Here is a 20,717-nt window from a genome sequence, read left to right as displayed (position 1 = left end):
GGGTGAGGCTGAACGTCAGAGCCTGCCACTGCAGAGAGCAGAACAGGGGAGCAGCTGCTGAATCCTCCCTATTTTGGAGATCTGTGCAGACCAGGAAAGATAGGAAATCAAGACAATCTAGGGCTATAATTAGTTTTATCTCCTGTGGAAAGAACTGGTGTGCCATATGTAATACGGGATCTGTAAAATCAGTGAATAAACCTGCATTTCCTTTATATGTTATAACACTTTTATGAACTGCTCCTTGCTAGTTACTGTTTTTTGTTTGTTTCTAGGAGAGAAAAAAAAAAACCCACCAACAAAACCCTCTTAAGTTCCTTTAGTTGACTCTTGAGCTTCATGTTCTGTTAGGTAGGCTGCCTTTCAGAGTCTCTCTCCGCTCCAGCAGTTAACAGCTTCTTGACTTGTTTTTTGCACTCGCACGGCAGGGCTTTTTCAGGAGGAGTCAGCAGAGCAATGCCACGTACTCCTGTCCCCGGCAGAAGAACTGTCTGATCGACCGCACCAGCCGCAACCGCTGCCAGCACTGCCGGCTGCAGAAATGCCTTGCTGTGGGGATGTCTCGGGATGGTAAGCTCTGCTCACACGGCCTGGCTGCTCTGAGGGAGGGCTCAGCTCAAACCCACGGCATTTACAGGCTACTTGTGCCTTGGGCTGATGCTTGAGGACATCAGGTGTTTTTTAGATGTTGCTGTGTATTTTTCTGTGTTACACGTTGTATGTTTTTGCATTTTATACAGAAATACCAGGGCATGGGTGAAGTTGTTGGTTTGTGGTTTTTTTTCCTACTCATCTATTACAGTTCCCAGTTAAGAACTTTGCATCTGGTCACTTCTTGAAGATGCAGATTTTTAGTCTGATGTTAATACTTTATTCCAGCTGAAGTGACCTACTGTGGTTGCAAGTTAACACTGCCTGGGTGCAGATCAAAACTGTTTCCCAGTGTCAAGAGAAGTTGAATTGTATATAATGAATAATGAAGAAAAAATGCAAAGAGAAAAATAATGCAGTGTTTTTTCAAAGGTAGAACTCTGAAGAAAATCTGTTCCAGTACTGTGAACACGGAGCTCAGAATTGCAGCTGGAGTAGTGAGGAAAGGCTGGCTCTGTAAGACGGACACTTGTGTAATTCAGTTAGAACTGGCTTTGCAGCTGGTACTTGACTCCTGCCCCCTAGATGGGAGCTGCTACCACTTACTCAGTCTGAAGATCAGTCACTCTTCCCCCCTGCCAGGGTGACAGCAGTGCTCCGTGTTCTACAAACAGGTTACTCAGGGTACGTGAGGCCCCACTGAAGAGATTGTTTCCAGATTACATTTACTTCTTGAATTACATTGTCTTCATTTTTTGATTGGGCACGAGACTGAAACCCTGCAACAGCTGATACATGTAGTGACTAGTTCCTCCAACCAGTTTGCTTTCCTGTAGAAAAGCAGAAGGCAGTAGTCACCTTTCTAAAGGACAGGGCTTTTACAGAAATCACATATCCTGAGGAATTCCCTGGATGCTGCAAACCAGCTGCTGCTGGCTGACAGCTCATACCTCTCAAAGCAGTAGCAATCTGTGTGTGCACGTGTGTCCACACACACACACACAGGTTTAACAGTCGCTCACCTAGTAACACTTGTGCTTGTCACAGTGGTGCTGGAGGCAGGCGTGGTGATTCCTCCCACGTGCTTTAGTGCCAATCCCAGTAAAGCTTGTTATTGACACACTGTGAGAGATACCCCACGTGTTGGCACCTATTTTTAAGTTCACTCTGTGGTGTGAATGTGCAGCTGGCAGGAATTGGACAGTTCATCCTGGGCCAGCACGTTCTGTATTAACTTCTGCTTTTCTAGGTAGGACTTGAATGCTGAAGAGATGCATCTGTCAACTTTGTTGGACGTACAGGAGAAAATCTTCTCGGTACAGAAGTGGGAAGTTAATGAATTAAGCTAAACCAGAGACTCCTAATGGTCCATTTCAGTTGCACGTTAGGAGGGTGCAGGGCAGAGCAGGGGCCGCAGCTGAGTCCCTGTGGCCGGTGTGGGGCTGCTGTGATGTTTGATCCTGCAGCCCATGGGCAGCCAGCAGCGGGTGTGTGGAAGGTAACGCCGTGTTCTGTGTTCCAGCTGTAAAGTTCGGCCGAATGTCCAAAAAGCAGCGGGACAGCCTGTACGCCGAGGTGCAGAAACACCGACTGCAGCAGCAGCAGCGCGACCACCAGCAGCAGCCGGGAGAGGCAGAGCCGCTCACCCCCACTTACAATATCACCACCAACGGGCTCACAGAGCTGCACGACGACCTCAGTAATTACATTGATGGGCATACCCCTGAAGGTAGCAAAGCAGACTCTGCAGTTAGCAGCTTCTACTTAGACATACAGCCTTCTCCAGATCAGTCGGGTCTTGATATTAATGGAATCAAACCAGAACCAATATGTGACTACACACCAGCATCGGGCTTCTTCCCTTATTGTTCTTTTACAAATGGGGAGACCTCTCCAACTGTGTCCATGGCAGAATTAGGTAATGAGAGAGAAAAGCTTCCATTCTAATTGTCTTAACAGTACCCTTTGGATTAAAGTGCCACATTTAGCCAGGTGACAGTGAGAATGCTGCTTCAGTAGAGCTGGGAGCATGTGTGGGCATCCTGCTGTGACGTGCAGTGTCCTCATCTCGGGGTACGCAGTGAACAACTTACCTGGCTGCATTAAAACTCCAGGGGCCTGGGGTTGATCAGCTCTAGGAGTGTTGCTTTTGCTTTCAGTCCTTGCAATAGAACCCTTTGAATACTGATTGACGAGCTAATTTGTAGTGCTGAGCAAACAGACGGCATATTTCTTTTTTGCAGATTATTTTTTAACATTTTATCTCCTTTTTCATTACCTCAGTACTCTTATTTCTGACAAAAAGTGACGAGGCTGATTTTGCTCTGCTCTTTACCTGGGAAATATGAAACCAAAGCACCAAACTAATCTGAGGGCACTTCTCCTTGCCACTGGTTGAAGAGAATCTGGCCCCAGATACTGAAGGAAATTTTTGAATGTAGCAAATTTTGCTAAGTTCTCCAAAAGCCTTATAACAAACAGATTAATTAGCATGTTCTACTTTAAACTCATGCCTGAATGATTACATTTCCACAACTGTGCCTTGTCAACAGCTGAGATTGGAGTTTGAGCCTGCTGTGTGAACAGGTTATAAACAAAGAGGAACAGGACATGAGAGAAGTGGTCTCACAATTCTATTACTTCTGTAAGCAGTCAGGTGTTTAAAACTGATTTTGCTTGCTTAAGCAACATTTTTGCTAATTACTTTAGGTATAAAACCCTAAAAAAAAAGTAGTTTGAAAAATCAGGTATTTCACATTAAAATTTTGTGTGGTCTGTGTTCTTTTGAGAAGTTTGGCAGAGAGGAAGGCACAGGAAGGCTTGCTTTGCAATGTCCTTATGTTGCAGAATGCTGTTCTCTGCAATATAATTGGTCCTGACAGTCCAAATACTACATCTGGCTTGAGTTCAAATAACTTCAGATAGGTAAAGATGAGCAGAAAAAGGCAGGTTAAAGGCAATGCCACCAGCTTTGTGTCAGTCAAATGGTTGCTGATTTTCTCGTGGAAGTTATTAAAAAGACTCACATTAAACCCACAAAAAAAGAAAGGGCTCTTCCTTTGCAGGCCGGGTTGTCAGTTTGGGACTGGCCTACAATAAGTTTGCCATGTTGCTTCCCTTTATTTACATTTAAAGGCTGCCCAGCGTGATTTGGGTGCCCAGCACTGACATCACTGAGCAATGTCTGAAGAATGTTTGTGTGCCAGAGCAGGGTTTCAGTTTAGGAAGGTGTGGCAGTTCAATGCAAGTATTTAGGTGTGTGCTGCAATACAGCCCAGAAGGGAGGCCGAGGCTTGGGAGTTACATGGGAATAGTTCAGCTCCTCTGTCCTGCCAGGGCACAGGGACCGTGCTGGCAGGGGCTGCTACCCAGGACAAATGGTTGAGCTGCACACTTGTACGAAAAACAGTTGTTCTGAAATACATCAAAGCTGTGATGACAAACCAAGGATAAATTACCTTGTGTTCTGCCTTACTGATTGCTCAGGTAGCACATGTAATCTGATTTTACCTCACCTGTCTTCAAAGAGGTAGTCTCTAACATCCAACTACTCATGTATGAAGGATGGTGCTAAACAGACTGATTGTCCAGCCGTTGTTTGTGAAGGGCTGGGTTGGATCATTGTCAAACGGAGCCCATTTCACAGATCCAGTGCTCCAGTCCCCCTGCTCCCCCATGTTGTTAATGCCCACCATTCCTGGTGGGTTTAAGCCCTCCTTTTCAGTGGCCTAAGAAAATATTTTATTTGGAGTTAAAACATTGTGGAAATTTTAAATCATGCAGTTAACTAAGCCTCTCTAAAAACCCTTAGTGATTTTTTAGTGAGTTATCTTAAACATCTGGATACTCCCAATAGATATATTTTTACTATAATATCTAGATTATAATAGTAATAATATAATTATATTACATAACAATATAATAGAAGTAATTATAATAAATATGTACTGTTTAATATGCTAGATTTGAATATAATCTTTTTAAATGATACGAGAACAGGAAAAATGGCACTCACTGGCAGCCTGGTGGGATTCAGGGTGTGACTGGCGGGGCAGGCCGGGCAGCTGCAGTGAAGGGCACAGCAGGGCAGGTGTCCCAGCTGCGGCGCTGGCGGGTCCCGGTTTGCCCCAGCCCGTCCCGCTGTTGCGGGTGTGGATGTGTCGGTCCCTCTGCTCGCACCGCGTGTGCCGCGCGTCCTCTGGCGGCGGCCCCGGGCAGGCTGTGCGGGCAGGATCGCCCTGCTGGGGCCGCAGCCAGGGAACCCCAGGTACAGCGGCTCGCCCTCCTCCCTGCCCTGCTGCAGCTGCAATTTGGGATTTGCTCTCGTCTGAAGCCACGGCTTTGCATTTCTAACGCGGGTCGCTCTCCGCTCCTTCCTTTAGAACATCTTGCACAGAATATTTCCAAGTCACACATGGAAACTTGCCAGTACTTGAGAGAGGAGTTGCAGCAGATAACATGGCAAACTTTTCTGCAGGAGGAGATCGAGAACTACCAGAACAAGGTATGAAAGCTCGCCAGGCTGCGGCACGGGTTCTTTCAAGCATGGTGTTTCCATAACACACTGCAAAATTCACTTCTTCACTGCTTTCTCTTTACTAGCAGGAATGTATATTTCTGTGTGTTTTAAAAATGTGCTGGAATCAAAAGCAGCAAGATGGTCAGGAGATCCTTTGCATTTGTGATTTGTACAGGTATAGGAAAAGGCAAAACCATTTTCCTAAGATCTGTGATAAAAGATAAGAAACCACAGGAATTTTTTCAATCCTAGATGGCATGTTATTTTTTTCTCTTAATTTTCAACCTCCTGGATCAACAGCAGCACAAGCTGAAGCCACGAAGTCTTTTGATTTTAGGTGGTGTGTTTTGTTTTGAGTTGATAAACACCAAACTCATTCACTCTCCAGTTGTCCCTCAGTGTTTGGGTTTTCCCTGTGGAATGGCAGCGCATTGTCCATGGTGCTGCCACCCCCCTGGGGTACTGTAAGATCTGGTCAATGTTTGCAGTTCCAACGTGCCTTCCATCCACAAACTGCTGCCATTGGCTACTTGTGGAGAGCTGTCCTGGGGAGCACTACTAAGGCACCTGTGCTTCCAACATGTCTTTCATTACCAGAGAAGAACATTTAACCTTTAAGAATATCTTGTTTTCTACAATTAGGTAATTTCATTCTGCATTATTATCAACATATGACAAACTCTCCACTTGCACACCTTCTTTATGTCGTTCACAAGATGATCTTCATATACAGTCATCTTTTTATGTGTCCTTCTGAAGATGAGCGAGGCAGATAATTTACATCCAGTACAAAACACAGAACCTGTGATTATGCCCTGCTATTGACGCAGTGAATAAAATTGCTGCTGAAGTGACCAGAACCGTTACACTTTGACATTTTTGGCTTATATGAAATAAAAATACTCCAACCTGGCTCTCTCCTGGCATGACCTGAAGAAGTCTTGCGTGTTTGCATTGTCACTGCACACGAGGCCTTGGCTTGGAGGTCAATTCCCCATTTTATCAGCAGACTGGGGCCAGGAGTGCTGGGGACAATTCACTCCAGGCTTTTTCTGACTCAGTTTTCCTCGATGCCAGTGAGCTTTGCCAGCCCTGGTCAGTAATTTGTGCATCTCTCTTCTCTCCCACAGCAGAGGGAGGTAATGTGGCAGTTGTGCGCAGTCAAAATCACAGAAGCTATTCAGTATGTAGTGGAATTTGCCAAACGCATTGATGGCTTTATGGAACTGTGTCAAAACGATCAAATTGTGCTTTTAAAAGCAGGTATGTGGGTCACTTTTAAGGTCTGCTTCTGTTAGTTTAACGGAGGGAGGTGTTACTTGTATATGGTGATTGCAAATGCAAATATTCATATGTAGTACAGTGATAATTTAAAATAACATAGGGGAAAACCTTACAAATTGTCTCGGCAGTAACATCATTGTAGATACTCTGGATAGGAGGAGTTCCAGTCTATTACTGAGTTTGCAATATGAACAATGAGACTTTGTAAAGATGAAAAAAGCTGAGTTCAGATTTTTTTTTATTTTGGATTACTAATAGTGAATTCCATATTTCAAGGTAAAAATCCAGATTGTTCTCTGCAAGAGATTGTAGAAGTAAGGCAGTTTACAAATATTGGACCAAGCTGTCAAAGCTTTGTAAATGAGCTGCATTGACTTCAGAGACTTCATTACTCTGAAAAGAATTATTAGAGTTTGTTAGCAATAACTAAGTTGCTTTAGCAAAAACTTCTGCAGGGGTTTATGGGAATTCTTTTAACTCCAGTAGCAAAGCAGGCTGTGCTCTGTTACACCACAGGAACCTCTTACCCTGCTCGATAGATGATGAAAGCAGAGCATTATTTTTAAACCCTCACTCGCTCTTTGCAGCTGAAGTCTCGATTTCCAGAGTCAAACATACACTGTTTCTGTTTTAGGGTCTTTAGAGGTTGTGTTCATCAGAATGTGCCGTGCCTTTGACTCCCAGAACAACACAGTCTACTTTGATGGCAAGTATGCTAGCCCAGAGGTTTTCAAGTCCTTAGGTAAGGAAATGTCAAGCGTTGTGCCTTAAAAAAAAATGGAATAAAAATAATAAGGTGGAAAAGCAAGGGAAAAGAGCTGTTTTGAAAAAAAATCAGGCTATAGTATTGAAATGAAAGAGCTGCAAAGCTCAAACTGCTTGTTTTGTAAGCAGTCGTGCTGGCTCTGTTTGAGGCCAGGCTGATTGCAGGAGTTCAAACAGCTTCACTCTGTGCAGTAAAGGACTGATGGTGTTCAAATTCAACGTTTGGATGAGGGTAGAGCAGTTTGGACTCACTTGTTGAGAGCAGAAGCCCAGATTTCATATCTAGTGTAACACTTTGTATATCCTGTTGGGAAAGGCAGCAGATTTTCAGGTAACTTTGCATATCCTGACGTTACTGCTTTGAAGATGTTAATAGTGTTTTATAACCGGCCAAGTCCAGTTATTTGCAGGTAAAACACTGTAAATCAATTTTTTTATTAAACCACAGTTCCTGTATATTCTTTCTAATTTTAAAGGGATGTATTTCACTGGGTGTAGATTTGGGCTGTTTTGGAGGGCAGTGGAAACACCTCAGTGGAGAATGAATGCTGTGCCATCACTGAAGTGCTCTCTGCCTTCCTAAACCCCCTCGAGGTACAAGGTCAGAGTGCAAACAGTTCTGGGCTCCAGGGAAACACAATTTGCTCTGTTAGCAGCTGTATGCAGAGGTTTAGGCTGGGTGGGGTGAGATGTGCAGAGGAAAGGCTGGAAGGGCTCCACTCGTGCCAGCCCGTACCTGGGTGGTAGCAGCAGTGAGCTGGCTGACACCGTGTGAGCAGGAGGGAGGGAAGGAGACACAGCTCCTCTGCTGCATGACAAGTGTTCAGACCTTGGCTCCTCCCTCTGCTCTGCATGTTCCTCGTGTGCCTCTCTGTTCCCCCACTCCCTGTGCTCAAGTCCTAAAGCCAGCACTTTGTAAGGCCACGTTTCCAGCCTCCTGTCCACACTGACACGAGAAAGCTCCATGTAGAGCAGAACCAAAGCTAAACCAGTTTTGAGCTGGAAAGTAAATGGCTTGAGATTCGCGCACATTTGGCCCCCAAGAACCATATGTAGCAAAGATCCAACGTGCAAAAACTTCCAAGCACTGGCTGTGGGAGCTGGGGACCTGTGGGAATGGGGTAATAAGCTCAAGGATGAGTGAGATCCCACTACCCTCACTTCACACTCCTTAAGGGGAAGACCATTCACCTGTGAAGTATTTTACATCTATTTCTCATCTGCATCAGAATAAATCAATAGCTTTGTGGCTCTGAAGTAGTTTTAAACGATGTGACATGAGCTGTGTCTTCTTTTTGGCAGGTTGTGAAGACTTCATTAGTTTTGTGTTTGAATTTGGAAAAAGTTTATGTTCTATGCACCTGACAGAAGATGAAATAGCTTTGTTTTCTGCGTTTGTTTTAATGTCAGCAGGTAAGAGATGAAGCTTTCCTCTGGCTTTGTTTGGTTAGAGGTCGTTTTTATTTTGAGCTCTTTTTAATGGTAACATTAAGACTCTCAGGTAGTGTGGAAATGTCACATCTTTTGGAGTGTCTCCTTCACCAAAAGTTTTATTTTAATAGACACAAGTGGGAATTTAGCGATCAGTTTGTTAAGTTGTAAATCCTAATGTAAGCCCTCGTCTTCCACATTTTCACCTTGCTGAGGACTCAGCTGCTTTAGAAAAAAGCTGAAATGCCTGTGAGTGAGACCGCTGGGCCGATCCTGGTGAGACAGGCAGAAGGTGGACAGTGAATTCACAGAGTAAGCTTCCCACACGTGTGGGTGGTCACAGGACAGGAAGCTTCCAGCCCCACCTCAGGCCTGGTGAGCAGCATTGCCCTGGTGGTGTGGTACGAAGCCCCAGGGGAGCTGAGGTATCTGCCCCACTGCAGGCCCGTCACACACGGAATGTAGCAGCTCATACTACATTTCTGCCACGAAGTTTAGGAGCTGCTTTTTGGTTTTTTAATACCTGAATCTGTGCATCTGTTTTTCTGTAAGTCACTGGAGATCTTTGCGAGATCCACTCCAACTGCTTGTTCATTATATGATCTGTTCATTTTCCAGTGTAAAGCTAATAGCTTCATTTTGTAAATACCCTGCATTTCACAGGCCTTTATAGCAAATGACTAATAAATCTTACTCAGGTTCATTGCATTCTTCTAATTAAGGGCTTTATAAAAGTAATTTAATTGCATGTGACCATTGTACTGCAGAACCTGTTAATTTTGAGGCTCGTTTTCTATATGAGGGCATGTAAAAGTGGCAGGCAGTTGCAAACAGGAAGGATGACTGTGGCAGAGACTCGGTAGTTCTGGGGCACTGTGAGCCCTGTGTGCAGTACTAGAGGTGTTAACTCCCTTTATGTTCAGATCGCTCATGGCTTCAGGAGAAAGTGAAAATCGAAAAGCTCCAACAGAAGATCCAGCTGGCACTTCAGCATGTCCTACAGAAGAACCACCGAGAGGATGGGATTCTAACAAAGGTAAGAGTCAGAGTGGGCCACTGCACCTGACTGAAAATATGCCTTCTTATGAACACTGTGCTCATCGAGGTGTAAAAGCTTTGACACAGTTCGTTTGTTATTTATAAACCCCGAGTTCTTTGTTCAAAATCAAGGTGCTTAGCTGACTATTTACCAAAAACCAGAAGAGGTGAAATGCTGATGTGGTAGGGAACAGGGCTGATAGTGGTCTGAAAGGAAGGATTTTGATGTGGAGCTTCATGAAAAGTGATGAAGGTTTTTTATCCTAGTTCTCCTACACGACTTTTCTGCCACACAGTGCTATTTCAGTTCTCCAAGATGCAGCCTTAATCCTTGTGGGATCTCTGCCTGCATGACAATTAAGTTTTTATTACATGCAATACCCAAACTAAACTTGTTTTTCAGACTTCATGAGAAGTTCCCCACACAGCCTTTTTCTCAGTTCTTCCAAATCCTGAAGCCTAGGGGAAAGGGACCCCATGTACTATTATGCTCATCTGAAGTATCTTCACATCATTTTTCAGAAAAGAAAAAGTGGTGTGATGTTACAAGAAGTAAATCTGGAGAACTGAGGAAAAATAGGCCCTTCCTGACAGAGGTAGTTCCTCCTACAACTCTGCACAGGCAGGAAGCTTCTGCTTAGTTTCCCACCACAGAATTCATTGCAATAGAAGAAGCAGGAGGGTCCAGCTTTGTGGATTTTCTCCATTTCACATCCTGGCTCGTGGACTCCTTTTTTTAGTGTATACCTTTGTTGGAAGGAAGTTTTTTCCATATGCTTTGATCCCAATGCTTTACTCAGTAGCTTCAGGGAGGTACCCAGATATTTTTGTGATATTTTTGAAGTACCTGTTTTTCACCTTATTTGGCTTAAATAAGTCCAGCGTGTTGCATTGCCAGTTCCCTCCATAGTACTCACAGTGGGTTTAGAAGCAGTTGGGCTGCCTTTTCCCAAGAGCACGATTTAGTTGCATGAACGAAGATCCAGCTCTGAAATTCTGTGTCGATCCAGAGAGGAAAGCTAATGATACATTTTCCCAGGAACTTGGAGATTATTTCACAAACAGCCGTGAATCCCTTGGGTAAATCCCTTTAATGCTCCCCCGGCTGTGCAGCTGAAGTGTCATTGCTGAGGAGAACAGTTGTGTTTGGGAGAGTTTAATCCTTGCAGCGGGATCGGGAGGGCTGGTTCCACGGCTGACCATATGACTTTGTTCATCTCTTTACAGTTAATATGCAAAGTGTCTACTTTAAGAGCACTGTGTGGACGACATACAGAAAAGCTTATGGCATTTAAAGCAATATACCCAGACATTGTGCGACTTCATTTTCCTCCACTTTACAAGGAGTTGTTCACTTCAGAGTTTGAGCCAGCAATGCAAATTGATGGGTAAACGTATCACCTAAGCACTTCTAGAATGTCTGAAGTACAAACATTAAAACAAAAGAAAGGAAAAAAAAAGGAAAAAAAAAAAAAAAGAAAGAAAACCAAGACACTTTATATGGCCCTGCACAGACCTAGGGAGCCAACACACTGCACATCTCTTGGCGGTCGGGGTCAGGCGAAGGATGGGAAACAATGACACAAAGTTGAACTTGTTTTTCTCATGCATATGATTTCCATTATGCCTACAAATATGGACCCTTTTTCTGTCTCAGCTTCTCAATCCTTGACCTCTGTTTACACAGACTGAGGGTACTAATGTCAGAAGGTTGTTTTCTCCTGTAGTTCACTGCCCAGACTTTTGACAGAACAATCAATTTGTTGATCAGAACAGAGTCCACCCAATAATCAGCGACTGGTGTGAGGTGCAGAGATTTCAGCATCAGTTTGCACAACTTGCTCATTGTTTCATGAAGGACGATTTTTTTTCACCTACCACTGTTTGCCAGTAGACAGAACGGCATGAAAAGGGTCCATAGCAATAGCAACAATAGCATTATAATATATTACAGGGTAAATGGGCATGAAGACTATATATAGCAAAAGAGATATTGTTTATATATTGTTTTAATTAATATAAAATGTAGTTACTGGTATAGCTTTTCTTGTTGAATTGATAAGGCACTTTCATTTTGCACCTTTTTTCTTTAAATTAAATGCTAGCGTGTTCATTGTTGTGTTGCATGTGCACCAGAAATTCAAGTTTAACTGAAAAAGGTTTGGCAGGTACTGGTACATTGGGAGGTATTTATGCTGCTGTTTTCCATGTTACTTTTAAAGAGAGGCTGGTCATATCCTGAAATGGTTACAGATTTTTTTAAAGAGTTGAAAATAATGACAATTTTCTACGTAAAAATAATCTTTCCAGATATGAAATTCAAAGGTACTTTTATTTTCACGTCTTTCAAATCTGGATGTTTAAAATCACATGCCTAAATTCAGATTTAAGTGCACAAGTCAAAAGCCTCGTTGTCAAAGGTGCTGAGTTTCCACTGTCAGAGTCAAACTAAGCGATTCCAGCTCATTTCCAAATGAGTACCCACAGCACCTCTGAAAATCAGGCTGGTAGATGGTGTGTTTGTGCCCACCGTAAATCCAGGTTTGAAGATACTTACTCAAGTCTGTATCTACAGTAAAAGTATGTGTGTATGACACGTATGTGGAAAAGTAATTTTGATACATAATATTCCATACTTTTGCACTCCATATGGTAAACAATGCCTTCAGACTCACACTCAGCAAAGCCCAGAGGAGGTCTGACTGCAGGGAGGTGAGGTGCTGACCCCTGTTCTTCCAGCATCTAGCACTTCAGCTCCAGGGAGCTGATCAGACAAGTCCATTGCTCTCCTTATTTAGAAAGAAGCACTTTAAAGTTCAGCAAATGGGGACTAACAGAGTAAAGGCACACTGTTGCTAGAAAGCATTGCTTCAACTCTGTATAATGGCTGGAAATCATTAATATCAGAAATCTGCATTCTGTAATTCTGATTCCTGCACTGCAGAACCAACCAATAGGCTGAATCTTGCAGTCTTATTAATTACCTTCCCTCCAGGAAGAATTCTGTCTCAGAGCAAATCTGGCAGCAAACCCAGTGCTGAAGGAGGCAGATCCACAGTAAACAACCTTACAGACTCAACTGTGGCTGTTTGAGCCAGAGGTTTGGATGAGATGGAGATGCATAACTGGATGCCCTGTGGGCCTACACAAAGGAAGTTTCTGATAAAGTACAAAAGAAAAAGCTAGGAACTTCATAAAAGGAAAAGGAATGAGACAGAATGTGCTTTAGTTTCCCAGGGTCAACAATCTCATAGATGTTGCAGTTGTTGAGATGTAACACGTGAGGAGAAGCACACTGGAGCCTAAGGAGTTTAGAAAGGAGAATGGGGTCACTTGGTTATGAGTGGCAAAATACAGGTTTATTCTGTGATTTGAACACATTTCCTTTGGGGTCAGGTTGAGACATTTAGCTGTGACCCCCGCTGAAGTGTGACAGTGTGGACATCAGGGAAGCTCAGAGCTGTCACTGCTCTGCAGGGTTTGAGGGAGGGGGACAGGAGCATCACTTTCCTCCCCAGAGCAGTGACCCCAGTGTGGGAGGGCAGCACCTGCAGCCCTGGGAGCACTGGATGGAGTCAGGAGAGGGCTCCTGGGAAAAGCTCAGAGCTGTCCTTTGCTGCTCCATCCTGCTGCTCCTGGGGAGGGGGCTCAGCCCAGCCCGTGCCCTGCCCATCCCACTGGAACGTCTGGAATCATTGTTTACTTTACTGGAGTAACTGGCACGATATGGTACTTGCATTCTAATGTCTGAAACAACCCTTTTAACTAACAAATGTTTTCTGAATGTGACCAGCCTTAGGTGCTAGTCCTGTAAAGATCAACTAAACTTAATCTCAGTGTCAACTAATGAGTACTGATGTAAGACCTGTACGTCGTTAGAGAGCAAAACACAACTCCTGCTTGTGACAATATGTAGACTACCAGGTAAAAAATATGGGGATTAATTTTCAGTCACATCCTTTCTCTTACCTTTTCCTGATGAATATTAGTACTTGACCAGGCACCTCGGTGCCAGTGGTTTTGTTTGGAATCTAGTTTGGCATATTTACACTCCTAAGTCATTGACACCACCATTTTTGGAGCATTTACTAATAAAATACATAACCATAAAAGGTTTCAGACAGGGCTTTAGCTGACAGTGATCTTCCAGGCCAGAATGGGCTGTCATTTTTGCTGGTGGGAGCTCCTGTGCTGGTCCCTTGTTAAATCAGGCTGTGCACACCCCCCAGGTAACTCTGCTTTCCTGGTCCCAGGGAACAACCACTTGGCAAAAAAATTGTAATTCTTGGTTTGCTCTCCGTGGAGAGGGGAAGAAAGGGCTCCAGCCTGGCAGAGGTACTGATGAGACATCTGCCAAGGAGGCTTTTCTGAAAGGGTGGTGGCCCTGTGAGAACCAGCACAGCAGAGGAAGTGCATCTGCCCGACTTCTGGACCGGGGCTGGTGTCAGATGGTCACCCTGATCCTCAGTTACAGAACATACCTGAGGTCAGTGGGTACTCAGGAGTATTGTCACAATCTGCCCAGTTCACTACAAATAGAACACTAGGATGGCTGAAGATAAAGGAATACATTAGGGTGTATCACCTGGTCCTCAGAGTCTGCCCAGATGTTTTCGTTGGGTTATATCTACCCATGGAGATGTTTTCTGGCTTTCTAGAAGGAGACACTGCCCTGTCATTGGAACCACCCTAATGTGTGTGTCATCCCCTCCAGCACTGTTTGACATTGAAAAACTATGGGATTAGGTAAAAAAGGGAGGCTGTTTTTAAGTTTGGTTGTTCTTTATTAGCTTCTCTTAGTCTGGATACCAAGATATCTGTGTATGTGCACCTGTGTGTGTGTGAGAGAGTCCATTGTGTGAGCACACGAGTGTTTGTGTGGGTCCGTGTGAGTGGCTGCTTCTAGGCTGTTCAGTGTCAATGAATAAAGAAAATGTATTCAAAATACTTAAGTCAAAAATAGAAGGTGGAAAAAAGATTTATTCTATACAAAGCCTTGTCTGGACCACTTTAGAGAGACTTCTATTTTTTTAACCCTTCTATAAATGTTTGATGGCACTTGAAATATTCCTGCAATAAAATGTGATTTGTGTAAACATTAAAAAAAAAAAAAAGATTTTGTAATGTGAAACAATGAAAGAAAGTAATGTAATTTTTCTAAAAAACAAAAAAAAAACCACAAACGAACGAACTTTGTATTATTTTCTTGATGGAATTTGTCTATTTGTCTTTGGAAAACTTTTTATTTCATTGAATGTGCCATAGTAGAGGTGTGTTTCTCTTCTTCTTTCTTTTTATGGTTGTTTTTACATTTTAGATTAAAGGAATAGCTGTGTTCCGACATTCCAAAATGCAAGATGACATAGCAGTCACGATTAAAAGGTTTGATTAGTAAGCTTCAATCATTGTTGCTTTTTTTGCACATGTTCTTCATTCCTCTACAGTGCAATATGTACATAGAGCACTTGCGGGTGTAACCTTGATCCCTCAGGGAAAAATACATATTTGTACAGGATTTTTCTTTTTTTTTGCCTTTTTTCTTTTCTTTCCTTTTTTTTTTTTTTTTTTTTTTTTTTTTTTTTTTTTTTTTTTTTTTTTTCTTTTTTTTTTTTTCTTTTTCCTTTTTTTTGCTAAGGAATGTCGATTGAATCACTTGTCTGTTGTTGAGGGGCAGCCAGATAATAATCCTAAACCACTGTCACAAAACATTGATTGTTTAAATTTTGCGCCCTTTTATTATTTAAAAAAAAAAGAAAAATAAAAGTTATTTTCTGACAGTTCTTTGTGCTGATTGGTGAGAAAAAGGGTAAATAGATAAGCACCTTATGATTGACTTAACTGTGAATGACAATCCATCTCGTTTCCAACAAGAGAAGCCCTATCATTTTGGAGCTGGGGTTATGAGGCAGAAACTAATGTGCTCAGGGATCTTCTAAAACTCTTCAACAGGGTGGCCAGTACTGCTGGTGGAACAAATTGCTTTTTAAAAAATCTGCTCGTATTCCTTCCCTCCCCCTCCCCCCCAGGCACAGGAGAACTGGGTATTTTTGTTAGCTGTGTGTGCCTCGTTCTCTGAGTCACTTCTGCAGCACAGCTGCTTTTTGGTCGCTATTTTGTTCAAGACAAAACTCCAAACAGCGCAAAGGCTTCGCAGTTATATTTTAGGCAATAAAAGCTGACCCACTAAAGAAAGGATTGCAATTAATTTCAGTACCCTCTGGACGTTTTTATAATGATAGGACTATTTTTCCAGCTGCAGTTCGATATTTTGCAACAGGAAATGGCTTTTCAGTATTTAAGTTGTCAAAGAAAACGGGTCAGTTGCTGGTGGTACATTAGGAGTGAAAAGGTCATGGTTAGGTGTCAGCAGTGATGTCACATAGAAAGGGACACAGATGTGCAGGATCAAGCGTTGTCTGTCGTTGTTGCAGGTGTTTCATGGTAAAGCAAAAGACCTGAGTGGAGAGAACACTGAGGCTGAAGACACTGTCATGTGCAGTACAGCAGATAGAGCCATTCCCAGGGATTTTGCAGTGGCACCAGCAGTGCCTGGGCAGTGTCCCAGTGCCAGGCTGCAAGATGCTGGAAGCCTGGCCCAATGAGCCATGCTTGTGGCTTCACAAGAGCAGGTAACTGGGAGCAGAGGGAGCCAGACCTCAGCCTTTGGTCACACTGGGGAGACAGGGACTTTCTCCATCAAACCTGTCTGTCTGCTTGCAGAAAGCACCAGTTTTCCAGCATCTTGGAGGGCTTCTCAGGGGTGTTTGGCTTCCAGCTGTTTGATTGCTTAGGAAACAGGGAAACAAGTGGCTTCCCAGCTGCCAGTGAGTTTAGCGTGGGATGGCCTTCCCCAGCACTGCCCTCCTGAGCAGTTGGTGAGCTGCAGCTCCAGCAGGGAATTCCTGCTGCTGATCTCAACAGACCCCGTTCTTTCCATGCTTGCACATCAATGAAACCTCTTCTTAGAATGGACAATCTGTCAGATGGTTAACTGTGCAGTGGGATGAGCCAAACATTACAGTTTTTTTTTTTTTGGCTTGGCATAGACAGTCCCCAGTCTGTACTGGATGAACCGAACAGGTTACACAGGATAAGCTATTTGCAAACAATGTGTGTTTTTTTTCCCTAGACATTCCTAAACTCTCCAATGTAGATAACCCTATTAATATAAATGGCAGAAACAGCATTTACTATACAATAGCCAAAAATAATAAGCAATTTTCTCTTGAGTATTCAGTGTATGAAATTCTACCTGTGTTTGTGATTCAGATTGCACAGAACACCTTTATTTTCCCTAGCTGGAGAAATATAACTATTAGAATTATTTTTTCATAATTAATACTAATATTTATTACTTTAAAAATTTCATCCATTAATATATTTGAATATGAGCCTCCTATTTTCTTTTTGCTTAAATATTCCTGTCAGTAAATCATTTGGTGGAAATGAGGGCACATGCATAGAGATACCAAATACAACAACAAAAAGCTAAGTTATCAAATGTTAAGGACTATTTATTTAAAAATCCTTGCAGTATGTGCTTTAACTCTAGTACTGTGACAATGGCTCACTACGTAATGCTCAGTCACTGGACTTGGGGGGGAAATGTGTAACATTTAGGAGAATATACAGTCTATCTTTGGAACTTCAGGTACTAAATAGAATTTTAACATCGAAACAGAAGCTGTATTCTACCTTTTCCATATGTAGTGTTGCTGTTTGTATTTTTTTTTTGCCTTTATCATTGGTAGAATATAGCAATAACTTTATAGCAATAAGTAGGCTATCCAAATAGGAAACAAAACATGATAAAGGCTTCAGATCAATACTCATGGGTTCACTTTTTGTGCCACAAGATTCACTTGTATGTCTTCCCTCATCATCTCATCACTTCTCCAAGCTGAGCTTCACCATCAAGTTATCCCACTTGATGTGTGCCATCCCCTCTCTGTTCCATGTTCCATGTGCATGCCGTGGGTGTTCCCCCGTGCTGTGGGTATTGTTTTGCCGTGTCAGTGTTTCTCAAGGGTTCTCAAAGCACGGGCTCGGGGGCTGTTTCTCCACAGGGCTCCCTTTGCTGGAGCTGTGGTCAGTGGCAGTCTCCTCACTGAGGGAGCCGAGCAGCTGTTCCTGGGAATTCTGGGCTGCTGCAAACGCTGGCAGCACCCTGGCAGCTCCTGCAGCTGCCCTGGTGTGGGGCTGAGCTGCATCTGCAGCTCCCTGGGAGTGTGTTCCCTGTGCCAGCACAGCCCCTGTCGGTGCTGGAGCCCCACTCTGCTCCCCCAGCGCAGGGTTCCCTCAAGGGCTCTGGGAGGGATCTGAACGCTCCCCCAGCACAGGGTTCTTCCCCAGGGGCTCTGGGAGGGATCTGAACGCTCCCCCAGCGCAGGGTTCTCCCCCAGGGGCTGTGGGAGGGATCTGAACGCTCCCCCAGCGCAGGGTTCTCCCCCAGGGGCTCTGGGAGGGATCTGAAGCTCTGGCAGTGCTCAGGTAACCAGCTGTAACTCACTTTGAGAAACGCTAGGCCAGGTCACCCCGCATTGTCAGTGTGGAGGCACAGCCCTTGCAGGACCTGGCAATCTGTAATCTCATCTCTGCTGAGGCAGAGAATTCCTAAGCAATACAGTGAATTGTAGTTCACAACAAGGCAAACGTACTGTACACCTTTGGAAATCCAAACGCTCCTCATTTCTACACTGATTTCCAACGAGTCCCAGAACAGTGGTCAATGTTTGAAGTGTTAGGACATTAACTGGCTGCTTCTTTCTGTGTAACTGTATTGTCTGCCTGCTCCTTTTCTGGAGAAGTGTTTTTGTATTGGATGTTTGGGCCAATGGGAGGCTTCAAGCTACAATGTATTTTCCCAGATTAAATATATTTAACGTATGACAAACCCCAGACAAGGCTTTTTAAAATGTATAAAGAACTGCAGTGTTAGGTGGTTTATTTGCAAACTGTTTTCAATGTTGTCCATTTTTATGGCACCTTTAACAATATTCTTGTTTCCAAAGTACAAAAAAAAAAAGGTTAAAAATACTCTAGCCATAACTGAATGTCAAGCAATAAAAACAAATGACTTTTTGTGCATAGATTTAAAAGAAATACAAGTTTTAGACATCTGCATGTAAATGCAATCTCTTGTTTACTGCTTTCTTAAACTTGAGCAACTGATTCCTTATTTTACTACTAATTTAAGGACTTGTAATGGCCTGTAAACATTTTATCTTGCTCTATTCTTTCAACTCTAACTTTGTCTCTGCTTTGGAGTCATAATACTTAATGTTGTTCTGCTCACCTCTATACAGTTAACTTTTTGCTTTCATTCTGTATAGATAAAGTTATACTATAAACAGCCTACACAGTGCAAATATTTATCTGTTTATCAAATACCACATTATGCTGTATAATATCTGTTTTACTATATAATCTATTTTAGACATAGCTGTTTAGAACTAGAGTGTGCTATTTTTGTGTTTTTCTGATGTGTGGTGCTAGATAAGTTACTTTTGTGAACAAAAACAAACAAACCCCTTTTATTCCTAGACAATACCACCTTTGGGTCTTGTTAATTTCACTGAGTATAACTATATATAAATATATATATTTGTGTATATATATATATACACCAACATATGCCCAACAAGTACCTGTATCAGAGTACAAGATTTGGGACATGGTTTTCTCTTTAAATGCATAGTGTCATTATATAAATTATTCTATAGTATATTTAATAAGGAGAAAATTACTTCACCGGTACAGATACTTGATATCGAATGTAGAATTTTTTTTTCTACATTATTAACATTATTAATTATTAACGTTATTAAAAATGTTCTGTCCAGCTTGTTACCCTTTCGGTTACTAAAAGAGTCTGCCTGAATTGTATCAAACCCGAGACAAACACCTGCCGTGCCAGTGCAGAGCAATGGCAGGGTGCTGGCTGTGTGGAGGGGAGGGAGGAGGTGCTGTGGAGTTGCCCCAGGGCTGTAGCTGCTCTCTGCTGGGTGCCCTCCTCCTGCTCCCCGGGGTGGCAGCTGAACACGCTCCCACTGCCCCTGCCCGGGGTGTGCCCGGGCCAGGCCTGCACTGAGCCGCAGGGGCTGCAAATAGGAACGCTCTGGAACTCTTCCATACACAGGGACGGCTCAGTTCCTCCCTGGATATGCTTTAGAACCAGGCACGCATATCCAGGGACAGCCAGTAGCAACTAAAGTTCGTTAAGAAGTGGAATTTGCAACGTTTTGTCAGGTATGGGGGTTTTGTTTCTCTTTTTTCATGTATACCTTAATTTACGTAGCCACGTACCCTTCAAAGTACTCCCGTTCCCCCGTTCCCTTCATTCTAGATATTGTTTTCATGTGCATTCTTAAAAACTGATGGATATCAAATATCTAACTAAGGAGGTAATTAACCTTTTAAATATTTATTAGAATTTTTCTGTAATATTACTGAATTTATAAGATCTTTAGCAAAGATTTTTGAGCAATTTATTAATAACAATGTTTCTGTTTACTGCACTTTTTGATAATAGAAGGTAGTGAATTTTAAAGCCATGGTTCTTGGCTTCCATGCACTGCTTTTATACCCTCAATCCAAGGAATATATATATATAAATAATTTTTTTTAAAACAGCAAACATACTGTTGACCTAAAAACAAATACAAACTTTACTGCACCGTGGGTATATTTTCATAAGTGGAATGTTTAACTGCAAACACTATCAGGACAATTATAAAAACCTCTTGAAGCTACAATCTTATTTAAATATAAGCCATGACAATTTTATTTTCCCTTGTTGATTTAAGTCACCTTTTGATATTTTCAAAGAGAAAAGGACTCACTCTTAAATTTGTACGTTCCAACCTCCGGCTGATGCCCGTAACACGTTCCCCCATTGTCCGAAGAGTTTGATATATTTATGCAAAACCATTTGGGTAACATTTGTCCTCCCTCTTTACTAAATATTCAGTGTACCAACGCCAGAATCAATGCTGATTACAAACACACATCAGATCGAAGATTAAGCACACAGACTTAAAAAACCTCGTTGAGTGAAACGCTCAGATTTCTTGTAAATACACACAGGCTG

At 42.7% G+C, this 20,717-nt stretch overlaps 1 protein-coding gene across 2 annotated transcripts in view; it reads left to right on the top strand.

Moving 5' to 3' along the window:
* RORA (RAR related orphan receptor A) overlaps positions 1 to 12,822 on the top strand; it is a 64,704-nt gene extending 51,882 nt beyond the window's left edge. The window contains exons 3-10 of one of the 2 annotated variants that reach the window (XM_027903904.1): positions 429 to 570; positions 2,114 to 2,320; positions 4,974 to 5,095; positions 6,241 to 6,373; positions 7,029 to 7,136; positions 8,462 to 8,572; positions 9,514 to 9,626; positions 10,856 to 12,822. In XM_027903904.1, coding sequence (XP_027759705.1) covers positions 429 to 570; positions 2,114 to 2,320; positions 4,974 to 5,095; positions 6,241 to 6,373; positions 7,029 to 7,136; positions 8,462 to 8,572; positions 9,514 to 9,626; positions 10,856 to 11,020 — 1,101 coding nt within the window. In that variant the 3' untranslated portion in view covers positions 11,021 to 12,822. Of the gene's footprint in view, positions 1 to 428; positions 571 to 2,113; positions 2,510 to 4,973; positions 5,096 to 6,240; positions 6,374 to 7,028; positions 7,137 to 8,461; positions 8,573 to 9,513; positions 9,627 to 10,855 lie in introns of both variants that reach the window. The other variant, XM_027903903.1, reaches the window with a different exon arrangement.
* Positions 12,823 to 20,717: the final 7,895 nt, after the last annotated feature.

Source organism: Empidonax traillii, unplaced genomic scaffold, assembly GCF_003031625.1.
Source record: "Empidonax traillii isolate 1590-97213 ecotype Southwest subspecies unplaced genomic scaffold, ASM303162v1 scaffold999:size350973, whole genome shotgun sequence".
Lineage (NCBI taxonomy): Eukaryota > Metazoa > Chordata > Aves > Passeriformes > Tyrannidae > Empidonax > Empidonax traillii.
This window is presented reverse-complemented; position numbering and strand designations above follow the sequence as displayed.